Source organism: Antechinus flavipes, chromosome 1, assembly GCF_016432865.1.
Source record: "Antechinus flavipes isolate AdamAnt ecotype Samford, QLD, Australia chromosome 1, AdamAnt_v2, whole genome shotgun sequence".
In the NCBI taxonomy this organism is placed as follows: Eukaryota; Metazoa; Chordata; class Mammalia; order Dasyuromorphia; family Dasyuridae; genus Antechinus; species Antechinus flavipes.
In genome coordinates, this window is record NC_067398.1 from 674,413,653 (window position 1) to 674,432,698 (window position 19,046).

The 19,046-nt window shown below is 42.7% G+C and overlaps 1 protein-coding gene across 3 annotated transcripts; it reads right to left on the reverse strand.

The window, feature by feature from the left end:
* Nucleotides 1-724: 724 nt before the first annotated feature.
* On the reverse strand, nt 725-18,912 carry DDX49 (DEAD-box helicase 49). Of its 3 annotated transcripts, XM_051972294.1 has the most exons (14): nt 18,666-18,737; nt 17,362-17,511; nt 17,127-17,250; nt 4,998-5,083; nt 4,740-4,861; nt 4,161-4,348; nt 3,574-3,714; nt 3,297-3,372; nt 3,013-3,089; nt 2,288-2,385; nt 1,926-2,000; nt 1,692-1,780; nt 1,220-1,291; nt 725-1,141 (listed from the first exon to the last, which is right to left on the reverse strand). In XM_051972294.1, exons 2-14 carry the CDS (start codon nt 17,366-17,368, stop codon nt 884-886), a joined length of 1,413 nt encoding a protein of 470 aa, XP_051828254.1. In that variant the 5' UTR covers nt 17,369-17,511; nt 18,666-18,737; the 3' UTR covers nt 725-883. The 3 variants fall into 3 exon arrangements, with proteins under 3 accessions (XP_051828254.1, XP_051828253.1, XP_051828255.1); XM_051972293.1 differs by lacking the exon at nt 17,362-17,511 and having other exon boundaries at nt 18,666-18,880; XM_051972295.1 differs by lacking the exons at nt 725-1,141; nt 1,220-1,291; nt 17,362-17,511 and having other exon boundaries at nt 1,926-2,193; nt 18,666-18,912.
* Between the last annotated feature and the right edge of the window lie 134 nt (nt 18,913-19,046).

Sequence of the window (19,046 nt, forward strand, 5' to 3'; positions counted from 1 at the left end):
GTCTACTTTTTAATGATTTTCTAATTGATAGCAGTTTTTTTCCTTATGTTGTACTTTTGGTTATTTTGTTGATTTGGTTCTACACATACATCATCCTTGTGCTTCTCAATTCTCCGTCATTTCTGCAAATAATGTTCCATTCCATCCACATGGGGAGCTGGGAGGTGCAGAGATTAGAGTTCTGTGCCTGAAGTCATCAAAACCTGAGTTCAAAAGTGATCTTGGATACAAGTGAGCTCTGTCACCCTGAGTCCATCCTTCACTACTGCCTTGGTTTCTTCAGCTGTGAAAGAGGGATACTAACAGCAAGTACTTGCGAGGTGATTGTGAGGAACAGTGAGGTAATAACCAAAGCACATAGCAGAGTGTGGCACTTGGTAACCCACACAGAAACGACAGTGATTTATGATGACAGCAGTTTGTCCAGCCATTCCCAGATGCCAGCCGCCTGCTGTTTCCCATCTTTTGGTACACACTAAGCCTTTGTTTCTGCCTTTGGGGGATAAACCCAGGAGCAAGGTTACTCAGCTTCCGAAGGACTATACTAAGGCCTAGAGAGAAGAGCCTTGACCATGGTGGCACTGAGTCAGGGAAGCCTGTTACTTCCCGGTCTGGGGTTCTTCCTGTTCCCCCAACCCCATCCCCACATTGCCCATCCTTCCTCCTGCTCCTATAAGTGCCAAAAGGGCTGGAGAGGCGCTGTGTGTATGTAATTCACACACTGTACAAATCAATACTTTTTATTGTAAGCTGGTCAAAAGCAACACCTGCAGGGGATCCAGGCACCCTTTAGCTGCCTGGCCCCATCCCATCATTGTGCAAAGGAGGGGTGGGGGGTGTCCTGGTCCCAGAACCTGCTCTGGGCAGGTCTGAAAGTGGGTCCTCATTTCTTGCCCTTGGTTGTTGGTGGCAGCAGCAGCTGCTGCTTGCGCTGCTTCAGTTTCTGCTTCAGCTTCTTCTGTTTCTGCTGCTGCTGCTTCTGGTCCTGCTCCTGCTGCTGCTGCTCCTGCTGCTGCTGTTTCCTCTTCATTTTCAAGGCCACCCGCCTCTGCATTGTCTGCATCACTCTATCCTTAAACTGCTTATTCTTTTGCCGGATCTTGGCCAGCTCTGCCTTCCTCTTGGCCTCCAGGTCTGGGTCCTGCAGAGCCGTGTCACATGCCAGCCTGCCCGGCTTCTGGTCCACCCCTCCCCCCCCACTGGTCCCAGAGGCACTTACCTTCCCCTCTAGGATCAGTTGCTTCCTCTTATTGATCTCTTTCTTCTCATCAAAGTCTGTGGCTTCCAGTTTCTAGGGAGGAAAGAGTTGAAGGAAGCATCAGAAGGACAGGGTTAGGGGCAAGAGAGATACCCTGGAGTCTTCATGAACCTCCCTTCTTTATCCTTGGGGTGCAGTAAGAGAATTAGAAGCACCAAAAATCAGGGTTGGCAGAGACTTCAGAAAACAACTCGTCTCCATCAAATCTCATTCTACAAATGGAGAAACAGGCCATGCGGGCACTCTCCCCAGGGCACACAGCTAGTAAAGGGCAGGACCAGAAGCTGAGCCCGGGTGAACCCCCTTCATCTCTTTACAATGAGGCTAGTTCACATCTATCTCTGTGACTCCGGATGAGCCCCCCACGCTGAGCCCCAGGACGGTGTCAAAAGCCTCCCCCTCCCCCCCCTCCCCAGCTGCTGTGCACACTCACAATCTCGCACTCTCTTCGGACCACGTTGACCTGGGTGAGAATTTTGAGGACTTTGGCCTCTTCCACATTGAAGTCATCCAACTTCTTCTCTGCAGGGGACAGAGAGCAAGGGCAGGGTCAGGGGCACTGAGAGCACTCCCCAGGGAGCTCTGGCTCCTTCCTAGGGATCAGGGCTGAGAAGGATGCTGGAGCCCACAGGGGGGCAGAGCCAAGCAAATCTGGGGCGTTACTTACTGATCTCTTCCTCGATGGCGTGTAGTAGGTGGATGTCATACTGAGTCACAAGTGTGATGGCAATGCCGTGACGTCCTGAGAGGAAGCCAAGGGGAGTCACCATAGAGGGATGGGAGGCACTTCTGCTCCCTGCCTTTTCCAGCCCAAGAATCCAAGGGGCTTTTCCCTCTCCTTCTGGTATCTGCAGGGCTTCCTAGGTTGGTTGGGGGCCACTGCTCACATGGCCCAAGTCCATCCAGTACAGCAGACACAGGCCTGGCCCACTGGGCTGAGGGGATTCAAAAGTGGTCCATCCCAATATATCCTGTCCTCCCCAGTGGCTACCTCTTTGGTGTTCCTGCCTCAGACCCTACTGTACTCACCTGCACGGGCGGTTCGCCCTACTCGGTGGATGTAGATCTTAGGGAGGCCGGGGGTGTTGTGGTTAATGACAACCTGCACTGTGGGAATATCCAAGCCTCTGGGAATGAGAACAAGGAAGGTCACAGCATGGCGAAAACCTTGTTATCATCAGAATAAATATCTCTAAATAAAAGCTTCTTTTCTAACACTTTACTCCCTTTTCTTTTTCTTTTTAATAGCCTTTTATTTACAAGTTATATGTATAGGTAATTTTACAGCACTGACAATTGCCAAACCTTTTGTTCCAATTTTTCCCCTCATTCCCCCCACCCCCTCCCCTAGACGGCAAGATGACCAGTAGATGTTAAATATATTAAAGTATAAATTAGAAAAACAATATACACTTACTCCCTTTTCAAAGCATCTATAATAACTTATATGATAATGGATGAAAGCTCCAAAAACTAGACAATTCTGTTGGGGAGGAACTATTATCCTCATTTGATGGATGGCTAAATTGAAGCCCAGAAAGGGAAGTCCCTTGGCCAAGGTCACAGGAATTAGTTACCAAGTCCTTACCAGAAATCAAGAAACCCCAGCTCCTTCTTATTGTTCCTACAGCAGGCCTCCCCCTCACCCCTTCTCCACTCTGCCCTTCCCCCAGCCCTGAGTGTGTGTAGGAAAGAGGCTAAAAGGAGGCTGGGAGCCCAAGCATGGAGTTAGCCTGAGGTCTTTTCCCTCCTACCGGGATGCCACATCAGTTGCAATCAAGATCCGATAGACACTAGACTTGAATTTGGCCAAAGCAGCAAAACGAGCTTTCTGTTGAGGAAGAAAGGATGCCTCATAAAGTCATGTTCCCCATCTCTATCCGGCCTCCATGCCCCAGGGCCTCCCTCCACCCCGACTAAGAGTGCACCGTGAAAAAGGGAGGAGCCAGGGCTTGGTTGGGGGACAGCATCTTTCCGGTTCAGGCACATGGGCCCTAATGGAGAGGAGCAGCCTGGGCCTGGAGACCCAACAGCTTACCTGCTTCATCATGGAATGGAGTGCAACAGAAGGAAAGTTGAATTTCCTCAGCATCATGTTCAATATCTGGCAAGTCCTTCAAAAGAAAAAACAGCCTTCTGAAGGTACACTGGGTCTCAATGACAGGGTAATGTTTGGAGAGGCAGTATGGTAAGGGGAGAAGAGTCAAAGCTGAAGGCTGGGTTCAAGCCCCACCTCTGCTCCTTCCTTGCCAGTTTCTCATCATGCAAAGTGTCAAGTGACCCGGGTACGGCCTCTATAACCTCCTGTGACTTACTTGCATGTGCTGGTGAAGATGATGATGGACCAGTCTGCATGTTCATCATGGAAGGTCTGGATCAGGTGGACAAGGTAGGCGTCCTTGACTTTCTCAGGCACCAGCAAGTAGCGCTGGTCCAGCTGCTCCACTGTGCGGACCCTAAGGGTGGGAAATGCAAGGTTCTATTGGAGGTAAGGCAGAGGAGGCCACTTGGAAAGGAGTTGCCCCAGGAAGACACCCAGAGCAACCAGGACGAGGGTCCCTTCACCTCCAGAGCTGCTGCCCCTCTGTCTGAGCTCCAAGGGGCACAGCTCCCTCACCCACCCAGATTCTCTGGAGCTAGGTGTGAACATGCTTTCCTGCCTAAATTCCTGTCATGTCAGCGGCAAGGCTGAGGTGGGAGCCCAGAACCTAGCAGGATCCCTGCCATTCTACCATCCTCCTGCCATGTTTTCTAGCCAGGAGCTGCAGGGAGATGAGGGAGAAGCAGCTACCATGAGGCCAGACCCACTACATGGGGCCCTTCAGAGCATGTGAAAGGGGCAATCAGGCCAGGAGATGGGGATCAGCAGCCCAGGGTCATGTCTGCGGGGTGGGGCACTCACTCGGTCTGGGCCTCCCAGAAAAAGGGCTTATTAGCAGCGATTCCCTGGAGAACCTTTAACGTGTCAGTGAGGGTGGCGCTGAAGAGGAGTGTCTGTCGCTGGGTTGGTGCGGCATCAAAGATCACTTCCAAGTCTTTGGTGAAGTCTGTGCAGCCCTGCTCCAGAAGCCGGTCAGCTTCATCCATCACCTGGCAACAGATGGGGCATGGTTAGCACCTTCCCTGGGGTTTTGGGGTTGGCACACGGGATTCCTTGGAATAGGACTGGGACAGAGTGTGAAAACCCTTAGCTCCACTGAAGAGTAGGAAGTAGAGGCAGACCCTGAGAAATAAGGAGCAGGCTGGGAGTCTGGATGCTCTGGAGGGAGGAGGGCTTGCCACAGGGCCCTGGCCAACCCGTCATAAGCAGCACCCGCTGAATGCAATGTGTTCTGTGGGCAAGTTCTCCATCCAGGAGGCAATGGATGACAACTTCTCAAAGGCCTGATGGGAAGTTTCTCTCTTCCCCATGAATGGAGACCCCCAGAAGTCCCAGACTAGAAAGAAGGGGGAGAGCTGAAAGAGCTAAGTCAGAGCTTACCAAAAAGCGGATCTTCTTAATGTTAAAGGTACTGGAGCTTCGGAGGTGATCAGCCAGACGGCCTGGTGTCGCAATGACCACATGGGGTTTACGGGACAGTTCCAGGGCCTGAGCTACCATATCTGTAGGCATCCAGAGCAAGGAAGGGAAAGTAGAAAAGTGACTAACAGGACTCAAAGAGACCCTTCCCCAAGGCAGCAGTCTCTGTTTCACAACTGAGAGTTACTTAGAAAAATAGCTGAGCCTGGGTTTACATACCCATTCCCCCAACAATGATACATTCCTTCAGGCCCAATGGCTTCCCAAGAACACGGAACTGCTCGGCAATTTGATAGGCCAGTTCCCTGCAAGACAAAATCCCATCACCAAATTACAACTAAATAGTGCTTTGGAAACTATTACTCATATCTTATTTAATCCTGAAAAAAACTCTTTGAAGTAGATACTAAAGGTATTCTTATTTCCATTTTAATGATGAGAAAACTGAGAACAAAGACTGTTTCTTTTTCATATTTTTATTCTTCGTGCTTAGCACAAACCTGGCACATTGTACACAGCACTTAAATTGACTGACTTACCCATAATGGTCATACAGCTAGTGACAAGGAAGGGATGAGGGTGAACGTAGAGCTTCCTAATTCTAAGACTACCATCAACCACATTCTCTCATGTTGATTGGGCATTGAGCCCACATTAATTTTCTTGACTCCTATTACATGTCCAAGACTATCTTAAATAACATGGAGTCAGAGATGAGAGGACGCTCCAATCCCTACCTGAACAGGAATCTTCTTTACAGATGACTGGCAAAACTGCAATCCCTTCTGGGAAGGAGTTCATCCCTTACCAAGAAAGCCTGCTCAGCTGGTAGTCTTCCTTACATCTAGCCTCAGTTTGTTTCTTTGTAACTTGCACCTAGTGCTCTCAGAGTCGAACAGAGTAAGTCTAGTCTTTGCTTCATGGGACAGCCAACTGCTCAAGGTCAGTTAGCATGCCTTCTCTTGTCTAGGCAACCATTCCATCTTCAGCCAATCTGAGCAAAGTATTGAGACTCTGTTCTGGTCACCTGATTGATGATCATGCCTCAGTTTATTAACATCCCTCCTAAGAAGCACCTCCCACAGGTCAGTTAATAGTCCACTCAAATCCCTGCTGTTCTCCATTTTGTACCTGAGAGGTTGAGTTTTTAATTATCATCCCCAACAAATTTCATCTGATTAGCTCCAGCCTCGTGTTTCAGTGTGTCAAGCTGTTTGAAGCCACGCTACCTTAGGCAGTGTGTCGGTTGGGCCTTTCAGCTCAGCTCTGTTCTCCTCAAATCTGAGAAGGATGCTATCCATAACTTTAGTAATCAAGGATACGATAAGTAACAGAGAGCCAAGCATGATCCTTAAGGCACAGGAAAATGTTGCTTAAATACTCCAAAGTACAAGACGTGGTATACCCCAGGTTTCCCCAGGTATGCATGTGGAGAAACCTGGTTTTGCATAGACAAATAATCTCAAAGTTTCAGGGAACATTAAAGATTATCCACTCCAATCCCCTCATGCTGGGGACAGAAACTGATGAGAGGAGCAGTGATCTGGTTGAGAAGGTTTAAGGGGTTATTGGCAAAAGTCTCTTTGTAATTCTTTAGCAGAAAATTATTTTGTAGGTACATCTAAAATTAATATATGATAAAGAACATCCAAATGTCTATTATTTCTATTGATTTCAATCAGTTCTTCGAGGGTCCCACTATTGTATATTTTATATTATCTATAACAACTGTTATAATATTACACATATCATTTTGGTTTTATGATTATTCATCCTAATGGCAAAGAACTTTCCTATTTTTTTTAATACTACAACTGATAATCCCTAACATATAGTGTTTTCCATATTTTATCTTTCTAAGTCTTCTCGGTCTTCAGATTGACAACCTAAACTTTCCTTGGGTCTCAGTGAATCTATAGTTTCATTTTTTCTTTGCTTTGTATTACTTTCAGCAAAGAGTCCAGAGAAAGCACCTCGTATCCCACAGTGTTACTTTTCTAGTGCTTTATCAGGCTGGAATGATGACCAAGAGTTGAAAAGATGAAACTTAACAAGTATTCAAAGCAAAGTCTTGGTCAAAAAAAAAAAAAAAAAGCAACTAGGAAGGACTATACAAAACAGGGAAAGCTTGATTATCACTCAACGTAAGTGAAAGTTAGCAGACGTCAAGTAATAGCAGAGGATCACATTTATATGAAAAATGCACAATGATAATGAAAAAAGGCTAATGCTACCTTAGCCTTTGGAAGCTGAGTATCCCTGTTCAGGCCCTATCTAGAGCACTGTGTTCAACTCTGGACACTGTGTTTTAAGAAGATCATTAACAAGCTGCAGCACATCCAAGAGTCTGAGGATGATAAGGATCCCTTGGTAGACTACACCTGGGTGTCTAAGAAACTGGAGAGACTTAGAAGACAACAAAAAATTAGAGCCTTCAAGTAATCAAAAGGCTGTCATGTAGAAGACCTTCAACCTCATTTGATTTGGCCTTGTGGACAGAACCAGGAAAAACAGAAGTTCTAGAGACAGATTTGGGCTCAAAAGAAAAAAAAAAAACTTCCTCTGAAAGTTGTTGAGAAGTATACTGGATAGCCTCAGAAAGATGTGGGCTTCTGCATCAGGGATAATGTTCAAGCACAGTCTGGATTTAGATGGCCTCTGAGAGTGTGCAATTCAGAGTGTTTCTGCTCAGATAATGAAGTGCTGCCTAGTCACCAAAGACCAGGCCTTTGTGAAGAGGGAGTCATGACAGCCGGAGGATGGGAGACTTTTCAGAGCTGACTAGATAACTTCCCTATTCACTGCTCCCAAGGGTCCAAGTCAGAAGATTTTTACTATGTTGGATTTCCATGGTACAGCTCAGCTTTGAGCAGTAAGACAGGGGATCAGGGCACCAGAGAAAGAAAAATAGTAGGTACATACTTTAGACATAAAGGTCAACACTGGAAGCAAATTAGAGCAGCATGGAAAAAATTACCTGTCAGTTCTATGAAGAGGGAAAGAGTTCATAATCAAAAAAAGAGATAGAGAGGGTCACAGGAGATAAAAGGGACAATTTGATAACACAAAATTTCTAAGTTTTTACACACAAAAAAACCAACTGCAGCTATAAAAGTAGAAGGAAATGGGAAAAAATGTTTGCAGCAAATTTCTCTGATAAAGATCTCATTTATAAAAATAAAAGCTATTTCCCAATTGATAAATGTTCAGTTTATGAATAGGTTTTCAGAGGAAGAAATACAATCTATCAATAGCCATAAGAAAAAAATACTATAAATCATTAATAGAGAAATACAAATTAAAACAAATCTGAGGTACTACTTATACCCATGAGAATGTCAAAGATGACCCAAAAAAATTTACAAATGCTGAAGGAGCTATGGGAAAACAGCAACATTAATGAACTGCTGGTGGAATTATGAACTGGTTTAGCCATTCTGGAAAGCAATTTAGAATTATGCCCCCAAAGCTACTAAATTATGCATACTTTTTGACCTAGAAATACCATTATTTGGTCTGTGCCCTAAAAAAACAACAACAAAGATATAAAAAAATGACCCAAACAAACACAAATATTTATAGCAGCTCTTCAAGTTATAGCTTCAAAGAGCTAGAAACTGAAGGAGTGCTCATCAAATGGAGGACAAACGTTAGCTGGTGATATATGAATGCAATTCTGTAAAGAAATGATGAAGGGAAACAGAATGGCTTCAGAGAAATCTAGGAAAATTATATGAAGAGATACAAAGTAAAGTGAGCAGTACTAAGAAAATCAGTCATCTGAACATTCTCAAGTTGGCCACTGATAATCAAGTGGGAATTTTTGGAGATTTGTCACATACTGTAGAAAATCATAGGCTAACATGCACATATAAAGAAAACTTTAAAAAACTTTAAAGTCATGAACGCATAAATTGTTACTAATCCATTTTATTAATATTCATCTATTTTATCATTTACCACCATAAATATACAAAGGAAAATTTTGTTAAAAGTTTCAGTGTGCTAAAGAACTACAACCCATGCATTCTCTTTGGGAATGCTTCCTCTAGGTTTGTCTACCATTTAGACTCAAGTCACATGACTCTCCCACATTTCTCCTTGTTCTTTGATGGAGAAGTGGCTGTGAAGACTCTGCAAAGTGTGCAAAATACTCATCTCTCTCAAATAAAGACTACAACTGTTCTATGGGTGCAGTGTGTTGTTTCACTTGTTTTGCATGTTAAATATAATCAGAATTATTGAAAATAAAAGTTTGAGGTATAACTTTTCACCTTTAAGGGGATCCTGTGCCCCTAACCTCAGCAAAGATCAACTGAGAATTATATAATAACAATATTAGAAAGACAAAAAACACAATGATAAACTACTGTTCCAAAGTGCTTCTAATAAAACATGCTGCCCACTTTAGACAGAGAACCTAGAGTTCAGATTGAAGAATATTTTTTTAAAGACACAGCCAATGTGAGAATTTGTTTTGCTTGATTCTATATATTTGTAATGAGTTTTGTTGTTCTTCTGTTCTCAGTGGAGGGAGAGGAGAGAGAACTGAAAACAAAATCAAATTTAAGAAAAAATTAGCATTGAGAGCTTACATTTTATATAATGCCTCATGACTATTTGATTCCAAAAGAATCATTTTAGGTAAGATCATGTAAGTATCATTATTCCCATTTTACAATGAGAAAACTGTTTTTGCCTTTTCTTTCTCTGGCTCCTTTTCATCTGCCTAATAACACTTTAATACTTCTATGATCTCCAGTCTTCCTCTGCTTTTTAAAATTTCATCTCTCTCTCCACCTTAGCCACCGGACTTTCAGATAAGAATTTTCTCTATCTTTTCACTTTTTCTCTACCTTGCTTGTGAGGTAGAGACCCACTTGCCTGTCAAAGGCAAAAGCCTGCCAAGTCCTTTCCCTCACCCTCTCCTGTAATAGCTTTCTCAACAATTCCCAAGTAGGATCCTCATCGCCAACCACAGGGCCCTCTTTTCAGTCCTAGTTCCACAGGATTCATTTGCAGCCTATAACACTGCTCACCTCTCCCTTCTGCTGGGTATTCTTTATTTTTGTTTGTTTGTTTTTTAATTTTTAATAATAGCTTTTTACTTTCAAAATACATGCAAAGATAGTTTTCAACATTAACCCTTGCAAACCTTGTGTACCACGTTTTTCTCTCCCTCTTCCCCCAATCCTTCTCCCTTAAAGTAATCCAATACAGTTTAAACATGTGCAATTTTTCTAAACATATTTCCACATTTATCAAAGAAAAATCAGATGAAAAGGGGAAAAAATGAAAAAAAAAAAAACAACAAACAACAATAAAAACAGTGAAAATACTATGTTGTGGTCTATATTCAGTCCCCACAGTCCTCTCACTGGATGCAGATGGCTCTCTCTCCATCACAAGTCTGTTGGAATTGGCCTGAATCACCTCATGGTTGAAAAGATCCACGTCCATCAGAATTGATCATCACATAATCTTCTTGTTGCCGTGTACAATGTTCTCTTGGTTCTGCTCACTTTACTCAGCATCAGTTCATGTCTCTCCAGACCTTTCAGAAATCCTTCTGCTTATCATTTCTTAAAGAACAATTATATTCCTTAACATTCAGATACCATAACTTATTCAGTCATTCTTCAAGTAATGGGCATCCACTAAGTTCCTAGTTCCCAAACAACAAACAGCCCCAAAAAAGAGCTGTTACAACATTTGTGCATGTGAGTCCCTTTCTGTCCTTTAAGATCTTTTTGGGATACAAGCCCAGTAGAGACACTGCTAGAGGGTATGCACCGTTTGATAGCCTTTTGGGCTTAGTTCCAAATTGCTCTCCAGAATGGCTGAATCTGCTTACAATTCCACCGACAATGTATTAGTGTCCCAGTTTTTCCACATCCTTTCCCACATTTACCATTATCTTTTCCTGTCATCTTAGCCAATCTGAGAGATGTATAGTGGCACCTCAGTTGTTTTAATCTGCATTTCTCTAATCAATAGTGATTTAGAGCATTTTTTTCATGATTATTTTCTTCATCTGAAAATTGTCTATTCATATCCTTTGATCATTTATCAGTTGGAAAATAGCTTGTATTCTTATAAATTTAAGTCAACTTTCTATATATTTTAGAAATGAGGCTTTATCAGAACCCTTGGATGTAAAATTTTTCCCCCAGTTTTCTGCTTCCTTTCCAATCTTGGCTTATATTGGTTGTTTGTCCAAAAATATTCAATTTAATATAATCACATTCATTTTGTATCTCATAATGTTCTCCTGTACTTTTTTTAGCCATAAATTCTTTCCTTCTCCACAGATCTGAGAAGTAGACTGTTCCTTGTTCTCCTGATTTGCTTATAGTATCACCCTTTATGTCTAAATCATGAACCCATTTCGATCTTTTCTTCATATAGGGTGTAGGGTGCTGGTCAATGCCAGCCAATATGTTTTCCAATTTTCCCAAGAATTTTTGTCAAACGGCGAGTTCTTACCCCAGAAGCTGGAGTCCTTGGGTTTATCAAATGTGAGATTGCTATAGTCACTGACTACTATGTCTTGTGAGCCTAACTTATTCCACTGATCAACTAACTCTATTTCTTTTTTTTTTTTTTAATAACTTTTTATTGATAGAACACATGCCAGGTAATTTTTTACAGCATTATCCCTTGCATTCACTTCTGTTCCGATTTTTCCCCTCCTTCCCTCCACCCCCTCCCCCAGATGGCAAGCAGTCCTTTACATGAACTAACTCTATTTCTTAGCCAATACCAAAGTCTTGATGACTACTGTTTTATAATACAGTTTTAAATCTGATACAGCTGGGTCACCTTCATTTGTATTTTTTTTCATTAATTCTTGATCTTTTGCCCTTCCAGATGAATTTTGTTATTTTTTTCTAGCTCTATGAAATAATTTCTTGGCAGTTTAACTGGTATAGCACTGAATAAGTAGATTAATTTAGGTAGAATTGTCATTTTTATTAGTTCAGCCTACCCATGAGTACTTGATAGTCTTCCAATTATTTAGAGCTAACTTTGTGTGGAAAGTGTTTTGTAACTATGTTCATATAGTTCCTGGCTTTGTCTTAGCAGGTAGATTCCCAAATATTTTATATTATCTACAGTTATTTTAGATGGAATTTCTTTTTGTATCTTTCCTGCTGGGCTTTACTGGTAACATATGGAATGCTAATGATTTATGTAGATTTATTTTATGGATTCTCTTTGTTTTCTTGATTTCAGAGATAAATGTATTCCTCTCCCTCCTAATCTTTCTGATCCCTTAATATGATCAGTCTTTGGGCCTCTTCTTTTTTTAACTCCCTCCTTTGGTAATATGATCAAAACTAAGCCCACTAGATTTTCCCTTATTTGTTGTGGTTGCATAGTTGTATTCTTGGTGACACCATTTGCGGTTTTCTTGGCAGAATTTGCTGTTTTCTTTTCCAGTTATTTTACAGATGAGGAAACTGAGGCACACAGGGTAAAGTAATGTAACCAAGGTCACAAAGCTAGTTAGTGTCTGAGACTAGATTTAATTTTTGGTGATGCAATTGGGGTTAAATGATTTGCCTGGAGTCACACAGCTAGATCACATTAAATATCTGAGGCCAAATTTGAATTCAGGTCCTCTTGACTCCTGAGCTGGTGCTCCATTCACTGCGCCATCTAGAGGCCCCTTGAGGCTGGATTTGAACTGCCTAGACCCAGCACATCTCTATTTGTCTCTCTCCTGGGCCATCTAGCTACCCTATCTCCCTTTGACATGGCCAATGATCTTTTCTCAGACCCTTATCATCCTTTCTTTAGCCGATTCTCTCCTGAATATCTTTTTCTTGGCACTCATGACACTGTTCTCTCATGGCCATTCTATACTCTCTTAGCTTTGTTTTCTTCCTCCTCTCACCAGTAAGTCTCTACCCCTGTCTTCTCTTCTTTCTCTGTCCTTCTGCTGATCTCTGATGTTCCTATGGGTTCAGTTATCCTAGCTCTATAGAGATGACTTCCAAGCCTGTCTGTGTAGCCCCTTGATCTCCCCCTGAAGATGACTGTACTTCTGGATGTTCCTCTTCTATCTTAAGTTCAACAGGTACAAAATAGAAACCACCTCTCCATTTCTGTCCCTGCAACCTCACCAAAGCCATCTATTTCTGGTTGACACCATTACCAATTCTGTGACCCAGACCAGAGACCCAAGTGACTCTTCCCTATATTTCTCACACACTCTATTGAGTAAGCCCTTTGAATTCTTTCTTCATGATAGTTTTTCTTCCATCTCTTTCTCTCCATTGTCATTTTTATTATATTATATTATATTATTATATGGATATATTATCTCCATCTCCTACTCCTGTAGAATGGAAGCTATCCGAGGAAGAATTTTTCATCTCTGATCATCTAAGATTCCATTTTAGATCCTGTCTTTTTTTACTCACCACATGAAGGATATGGACAAATCAGTCAGTGATTCAAACTAGGAACATCAAGATGGCTAGCAGACTGGACACTAAACCACACAAGTACCAGTTAAAGGATGGAGAAAGGAAGATTAAAGAAGATGAGAACAATATTTGTTTGAAGGGTTGTCAGATGTATCTGTCACCTTTCTTTGTATCCCCATTGCTTAGCACAGTACCTGGCATATAGTAGAGACTTAACAATTGTTTATTGACTAACTGATGTAGAAAAAGAACCGGATTTACTCTGTATAATCTGAGATACAATGAGTAGAGGCTGCAAAGAGATATATTAGACTGGATGTCAGGAAAATGTTGCTAGCAAGGTAAGTTGTCTAAATGTGGAATGGGCTGCCCTGAAAGGTGCCAAATGGCGTCAAATGGCAATCTGACACCAAGATGCTACAGTGGGGATTCCTATTGAGGAATGGGTTGGACTAGATGATGTCAGAGGGCTTTGACAACTCCATGAACCTGTGATGACCTTGTTATATATGTGGGGTGCTACCATGGGAAAGTATCTAGTCGCCCCCCCCCCATGTTTTAAGTCATAGTTTCTCTCTTTCTCACCTGTTATACCCAAGGAGTTACCAAGTCCAATCAATTCCACCTGTATATCACCATTCATAACTGTTGTCTCTGTCATTCTCATTATGAATCCCTCAGAAGAGGTCCTCATTACCATAGATGTAGACTACAAAAGCCTCCTTATGTCCTCCCTTTCAGCCACTTGTAAAATGTGGTTTTAAGGCACACTGAAACTTTTGGTATGCCCTGCTATTTCTTATTCATAAATCTGTTTATGTCCCTACTCTGCTCACACATATTCAGTGGATTTCTACTGCCCACTAAAATTCAAGCTTCTCTGACTGGGATTTAATTCCAACACTTTGTTCTCCGATCAGAGAGTAAATTATCAAGCAAAATAAAAACTCCTTGTGGACAGGAACCATTTTTGCTTTTTTACTTTATCTCTCTAACATTTAAAACTATGACTGGTGTAAAATAAATGCTTAGTAAAAGCCTGTGATTGCCTATGGGATATTTTGAAAAGAAATATCACATACAGACCTCAAACTTAACATCTCCAAAAAGAATCTTTCCTCCTTTCTGAACTTTTCTATTTTTGTCAAGAGCACCATAGTCCTTTCAGTCAACCGGATTTATAATCTCCAAGTTATCCTTAACTCCTCATGATCCATTTACTCCATAACTAATCAATGGCCAAGTCTATCCCACTGAGCTCCACAATGTCTCCCATACTGATGTCCTAGTACAGGCTCCCCTTTCCCTCCTTCCTGCCAGTCTCCAGACTCTCTAACTTATCTTTTCCTAACTCACATGTCAGCGAGGTCATTCTTGTCATTCATTCATCTTAGTGGCTACTTAGGATCCCTGGGATCAAAATAATGGGATCAAAACAATGGAGGAATATCCATTTTAGCAGTAAAGGCCCTTCATCCCTTGCCTCCAGCTGCTTTCCAAGTCTGACGATAGGTTACTGCCCTTCAGACACTGCAGTTTAGTCAAACTGGCTTTCTCACTATTCCTGGAACACAGAACTCCTCCCCATCCAGGCCTATGCACAGATAATCTCCCATGCCTGGAATACACACCTCCCTACTTTGAATTTTCTTCAAAATTCAGATCAATATGTATTTATAAAAATAAAACACTATTAAAAAACAAACAACTAATGAGCTCAAGAGGCTACAAAAGGCCTACATGAAACGTTTCCTAATTCCCAAAGCTGATCATGCCTCTCCTCCTCCTCCAACGACCTAAAAAGTGAACTTTGTTTTTATTTTGTATCTATTGATTGATAGGCACGTGGTTTCCCCACTCTCCATTCTTGAACTGTTAGCTCTCTTGAGAGCAGGGAATGTTTAATTCTAACCTCTATACTTAGAACGTATAGAAAATGCTTACTAAAGGTCTATCTGTTGATAGATATCAATACACAAATATAAATTAAATGTCATCATACAAATTAAAATTCCTCTCCACAGTTACCATCTCTTTTTTGCCAGACCTAAGGAACCTTTTACAATCCTTATCCTTAAACCATTTGCTACAACTAATATGACCCTCTTCTCCTGGGTATTCTTTCATGGTTTTCCTTAGATCTTTCTAATCACTCCTCTGTCTGCTTTGGGGACTTCTCATCCATATTCCCACTCCTAATTGAAAGTATACCATAAGATTCTGTCACAGGAAAATAGATTTTAAGTTGAAAGGGATCTCAGAGGCTATCTGGGCTAACTCCCTCAATTTACAGATCAGGAAACACACAGAGTTTAAGTGACTAGCCCAAACCATGAATATGATTGAGCACAAAAGGTGGGGCTTGAATCTGGTTTAGGCCCAATAGGTTCAGTCTATGAGAATGAGGAATGGGGAAATCTCAATCAAAGGATACAAGATAAAAACAAGGTTCACTTTCGGGTCATTGGAGGAGGAGGAGAGGCCTGATCAGCTTTAGGAATCCGGAGATTCTCATGCAGGCCTCATGTAGATGAAGCTGGGCCTAAGTCCGAGTTCCAATCAGCCTCAGCTGTGTAAGAGCAGTGTGTCCCTGGAAAAGTCACTTACCTCTGCTTAATTTGGTTTTCTCAACTGTAAAATGGCACACATTAGGCACTTAATAAATGCTCACTTCTTCCCTCCCTTCCACGGCTTCAGCTGCTCTCTTCTCTCCATGCCTTGGGTCTGTGTCATGCCCAGACCCCCCAGGCTTCCACCTCAAACCCAATATTTTTCTGTCAGAGGTACCTTCCTGTCTCCTAGGTTCACAAGCTCAGGATTTTCCCTGACTACTCATTCTTCCTGACCCCTCAGATCCCAAATCTTGCTGTTTCTCCCTCCACAATGTTCCTCTTCTCTCTCCTCACACAGCTACCGCCTCGGGTCAGGTCCTCCTCACCTCAGGCCTAGATTATGGCCAAAGCCTCCTAATGGGTCTCCCTGCCTCACGCCTCTCCTCATTTTAATACACACTACATACTGGTGCTAAAGAGGCTCTCCTTAAAAGCACAGCTGAAAGCTGAAAGAAATTTTGCTTCTTAATCAACTACAGTAGCTTTGTATTGCTTTTAGAATATAGTGAATGTCTCTTTTTAAATAACTTAAAGCCCTTTACAATCTTGTCCCAACCAGTCTTTCCAAGTTTATCAGCCATGACTGCCTTTACCAAATTCTACAGTACAACTAGTCTTCTCTCTGTTGCTTACATAGGAAACCTGCTTTAGCTGCCTGAAATGCAATTCCCTGAATCTCCACTTCATAAAAGTTCTCTCCTCCTTCAAAACACAGTACAAGTACCCCCTTCTATATAAAGTCTTTTCTAATCTCCACAACGGCTGTACTCTCCCTGCCAAACTACTTTGTAAATGATGACTTTTTATCTAGTTTCTTTATACTCTGTGTCTCCCTAGCTCTTTCTGAAGCAGAGATTATTTTATCCACTATTTTTTATCCTAAGCACAGTGGTTGGTACATAGTACATTTTTTGTTCAGTCTTTTTTCAGTCATGTCTAACTCTCTGTGACCCCATTAAGGTTTTCTTGGCAAAGGTATATATGAGTAATTTGCCATTTCCTTTTCTAACTTATTTTACAATTGAGAAAACTGAGGCATAAAGGGTGAAGTGACTTGCTCAGTCACACAGCTAGTAGATGTCTGAGGCTGGATTTGAACTCAGGAAGAGGAATCTTACTGACTCCTGGAATAGCATTCATAATGATAGCACTGTGCTATCTAGAGGCACCATGGAGTCACAGAGAGTCAGACATTAATGAAATGACTGAACAATAATTGTTGTCAAAAGTGGATCCCATTTTTCCTATACTATACATAATGTCCTTTGTTAAGGTACTCACAGTAGAAAGGTGAGCCTTACCTGGTGGGTGTTAGTACAAGACAGAAAATGCCATAAGGGTCTTCAGACAATTTCTGCAGAATAGGCAGAACAAATGCAGCGGTCTTGCCACTGCCAGTCTTTGCACATCCCATGCAGTCTCGACCTAAGACAACAACAACAATAACCTTGTGTTTATATAGCACTTTACCAAGTGATTTTAAATACAATTTCTAATATCACCCCTGTGAATTAGTGCATGTATTATTCACCCCACCTTCCATAGGGGAAATAACTTTTCCAGGTACCCCAGGAATTCTGCAGCACCGCCAAGCATCCCATCAAGTGAAATCTAGGTGGTCTCTTGATTCTCACTCCAGGTCTCTTTTCACTGGACCAGCTAGCTGCCACCTCGGACAGAAGGAGCCTGGAGAAATTTAAAGCCCATGAAGGAGGAGAGGGAATCTGAAGGTGGGAAAGACACTTCTTAGAGGGATAAAGGGAGAGAAAGGGCCAAGCACAAGGAAGAGTCCACAGAATACCTAGAAAGATAAAAGGTAAGGCATTTGGGGTGCAGAGGAGATGGAAGGAAATGAGGAAGGGAACTGAGGTGATGAGAGGGAGAAGCTGAAGAACTGAGGGCTTAAACGAGATCACCTGGGGAAAATGCTATTTAAGTATAAAATTATTATAGAGATCAGGGAAATCATGCAAGGAAAATGTTATGTGTCATATTATTATTATAAGGATTAGGGAGATCACCCAGGGAAAGTGCTATATAAGTGCCAGATATTATTATAGGGATCAGGGAGATCACCCAGGGAAAGCGCTATATAAGGGTCTGATATTATTATGGGCAACAGGGAAATCATCTAGAGAAAGAGCGATATGATATCAGATATTATCATAGGATCAGGGAAATCACCTAGGAAAAGTGCTATATTAAGGGTCAGATATTATTATTACAGGGATCAGGGAGAACACCCAGGAAAACTGCTATGTAAGTGTCTGATATTATATATTATATTATTATGGGGAACAGAGAAGTCACCTAGGGAAAGAAATGTATTATAATTATATTTAAGGGAAACCAGCTGGGGAAAGGACGGTATAATAACAGATATTACTATCCCACGGATTGGGCGCAAGAGATGTTATTATAGGGATGGGCAGATGGCCCAGGGAAAGTCCTACCTAAGGGTCGGCTATTGCAGTGAGCAGGGTGGAGACCACGCTGGAGGAGGAAGGCTGAGGCAAGCTAGAGGTGGAAGAAATTAGGGGATGCAAGGGAGGCAGAGGGAGGTGCAGACGGAGCGCCCATGGAGGCTGCAGAATGGTAGCTGAGGGAGGAAGGGAACAAGTCTATGGCCCTTTTAAGGTTTGAAAAGCACTAGATGGATATAATCTCATTTTAGCCTTCCTACAGCCCCGACAGTAAGTGCTCTCATTAGGGATATTTTACAGGTGAGAAAACTGAGGCAGGGAAGGAAAGCCTTCCATATGTTCGGAGTGGAGATGGGAGCGCAACTCGGGCCTTCTCATCGATCCCCAAAGGGAGGACGGGGGGAACAAGCCGCTCACCCTCCAGAATGGCGGGGACGCAGTTCTGCTGCACCGGCGTGGGATGCTTCAGGCCCAGCTGTTTACACTGCGCCACCAGCCACGACGCCAGCCCCAGCTCCGCGAAACTGACCATGGCTCCTCTCCCTTCTTTTTCTCCTCTTTCTCCGCCGCCGCCGCCGTCGCCGCCGCCGCCGCCGCCGCTGTCACCGTCACCACCGCTGTCGGCAGCTGAGGAGAACTATAGCGAAGCTCGAGAAACTCCTCGCGCACCGGTCCCGAAGCACTTCCGGAGCGCTCTTTTACGTCATTTCCTGGACCCGCCTCCCTACAGCCTTCCTTCTCCTCTAACCCCTCCTTTCAATTCTCTCCAAAGCAAGAACTACGATTCCCAGAGGGCCT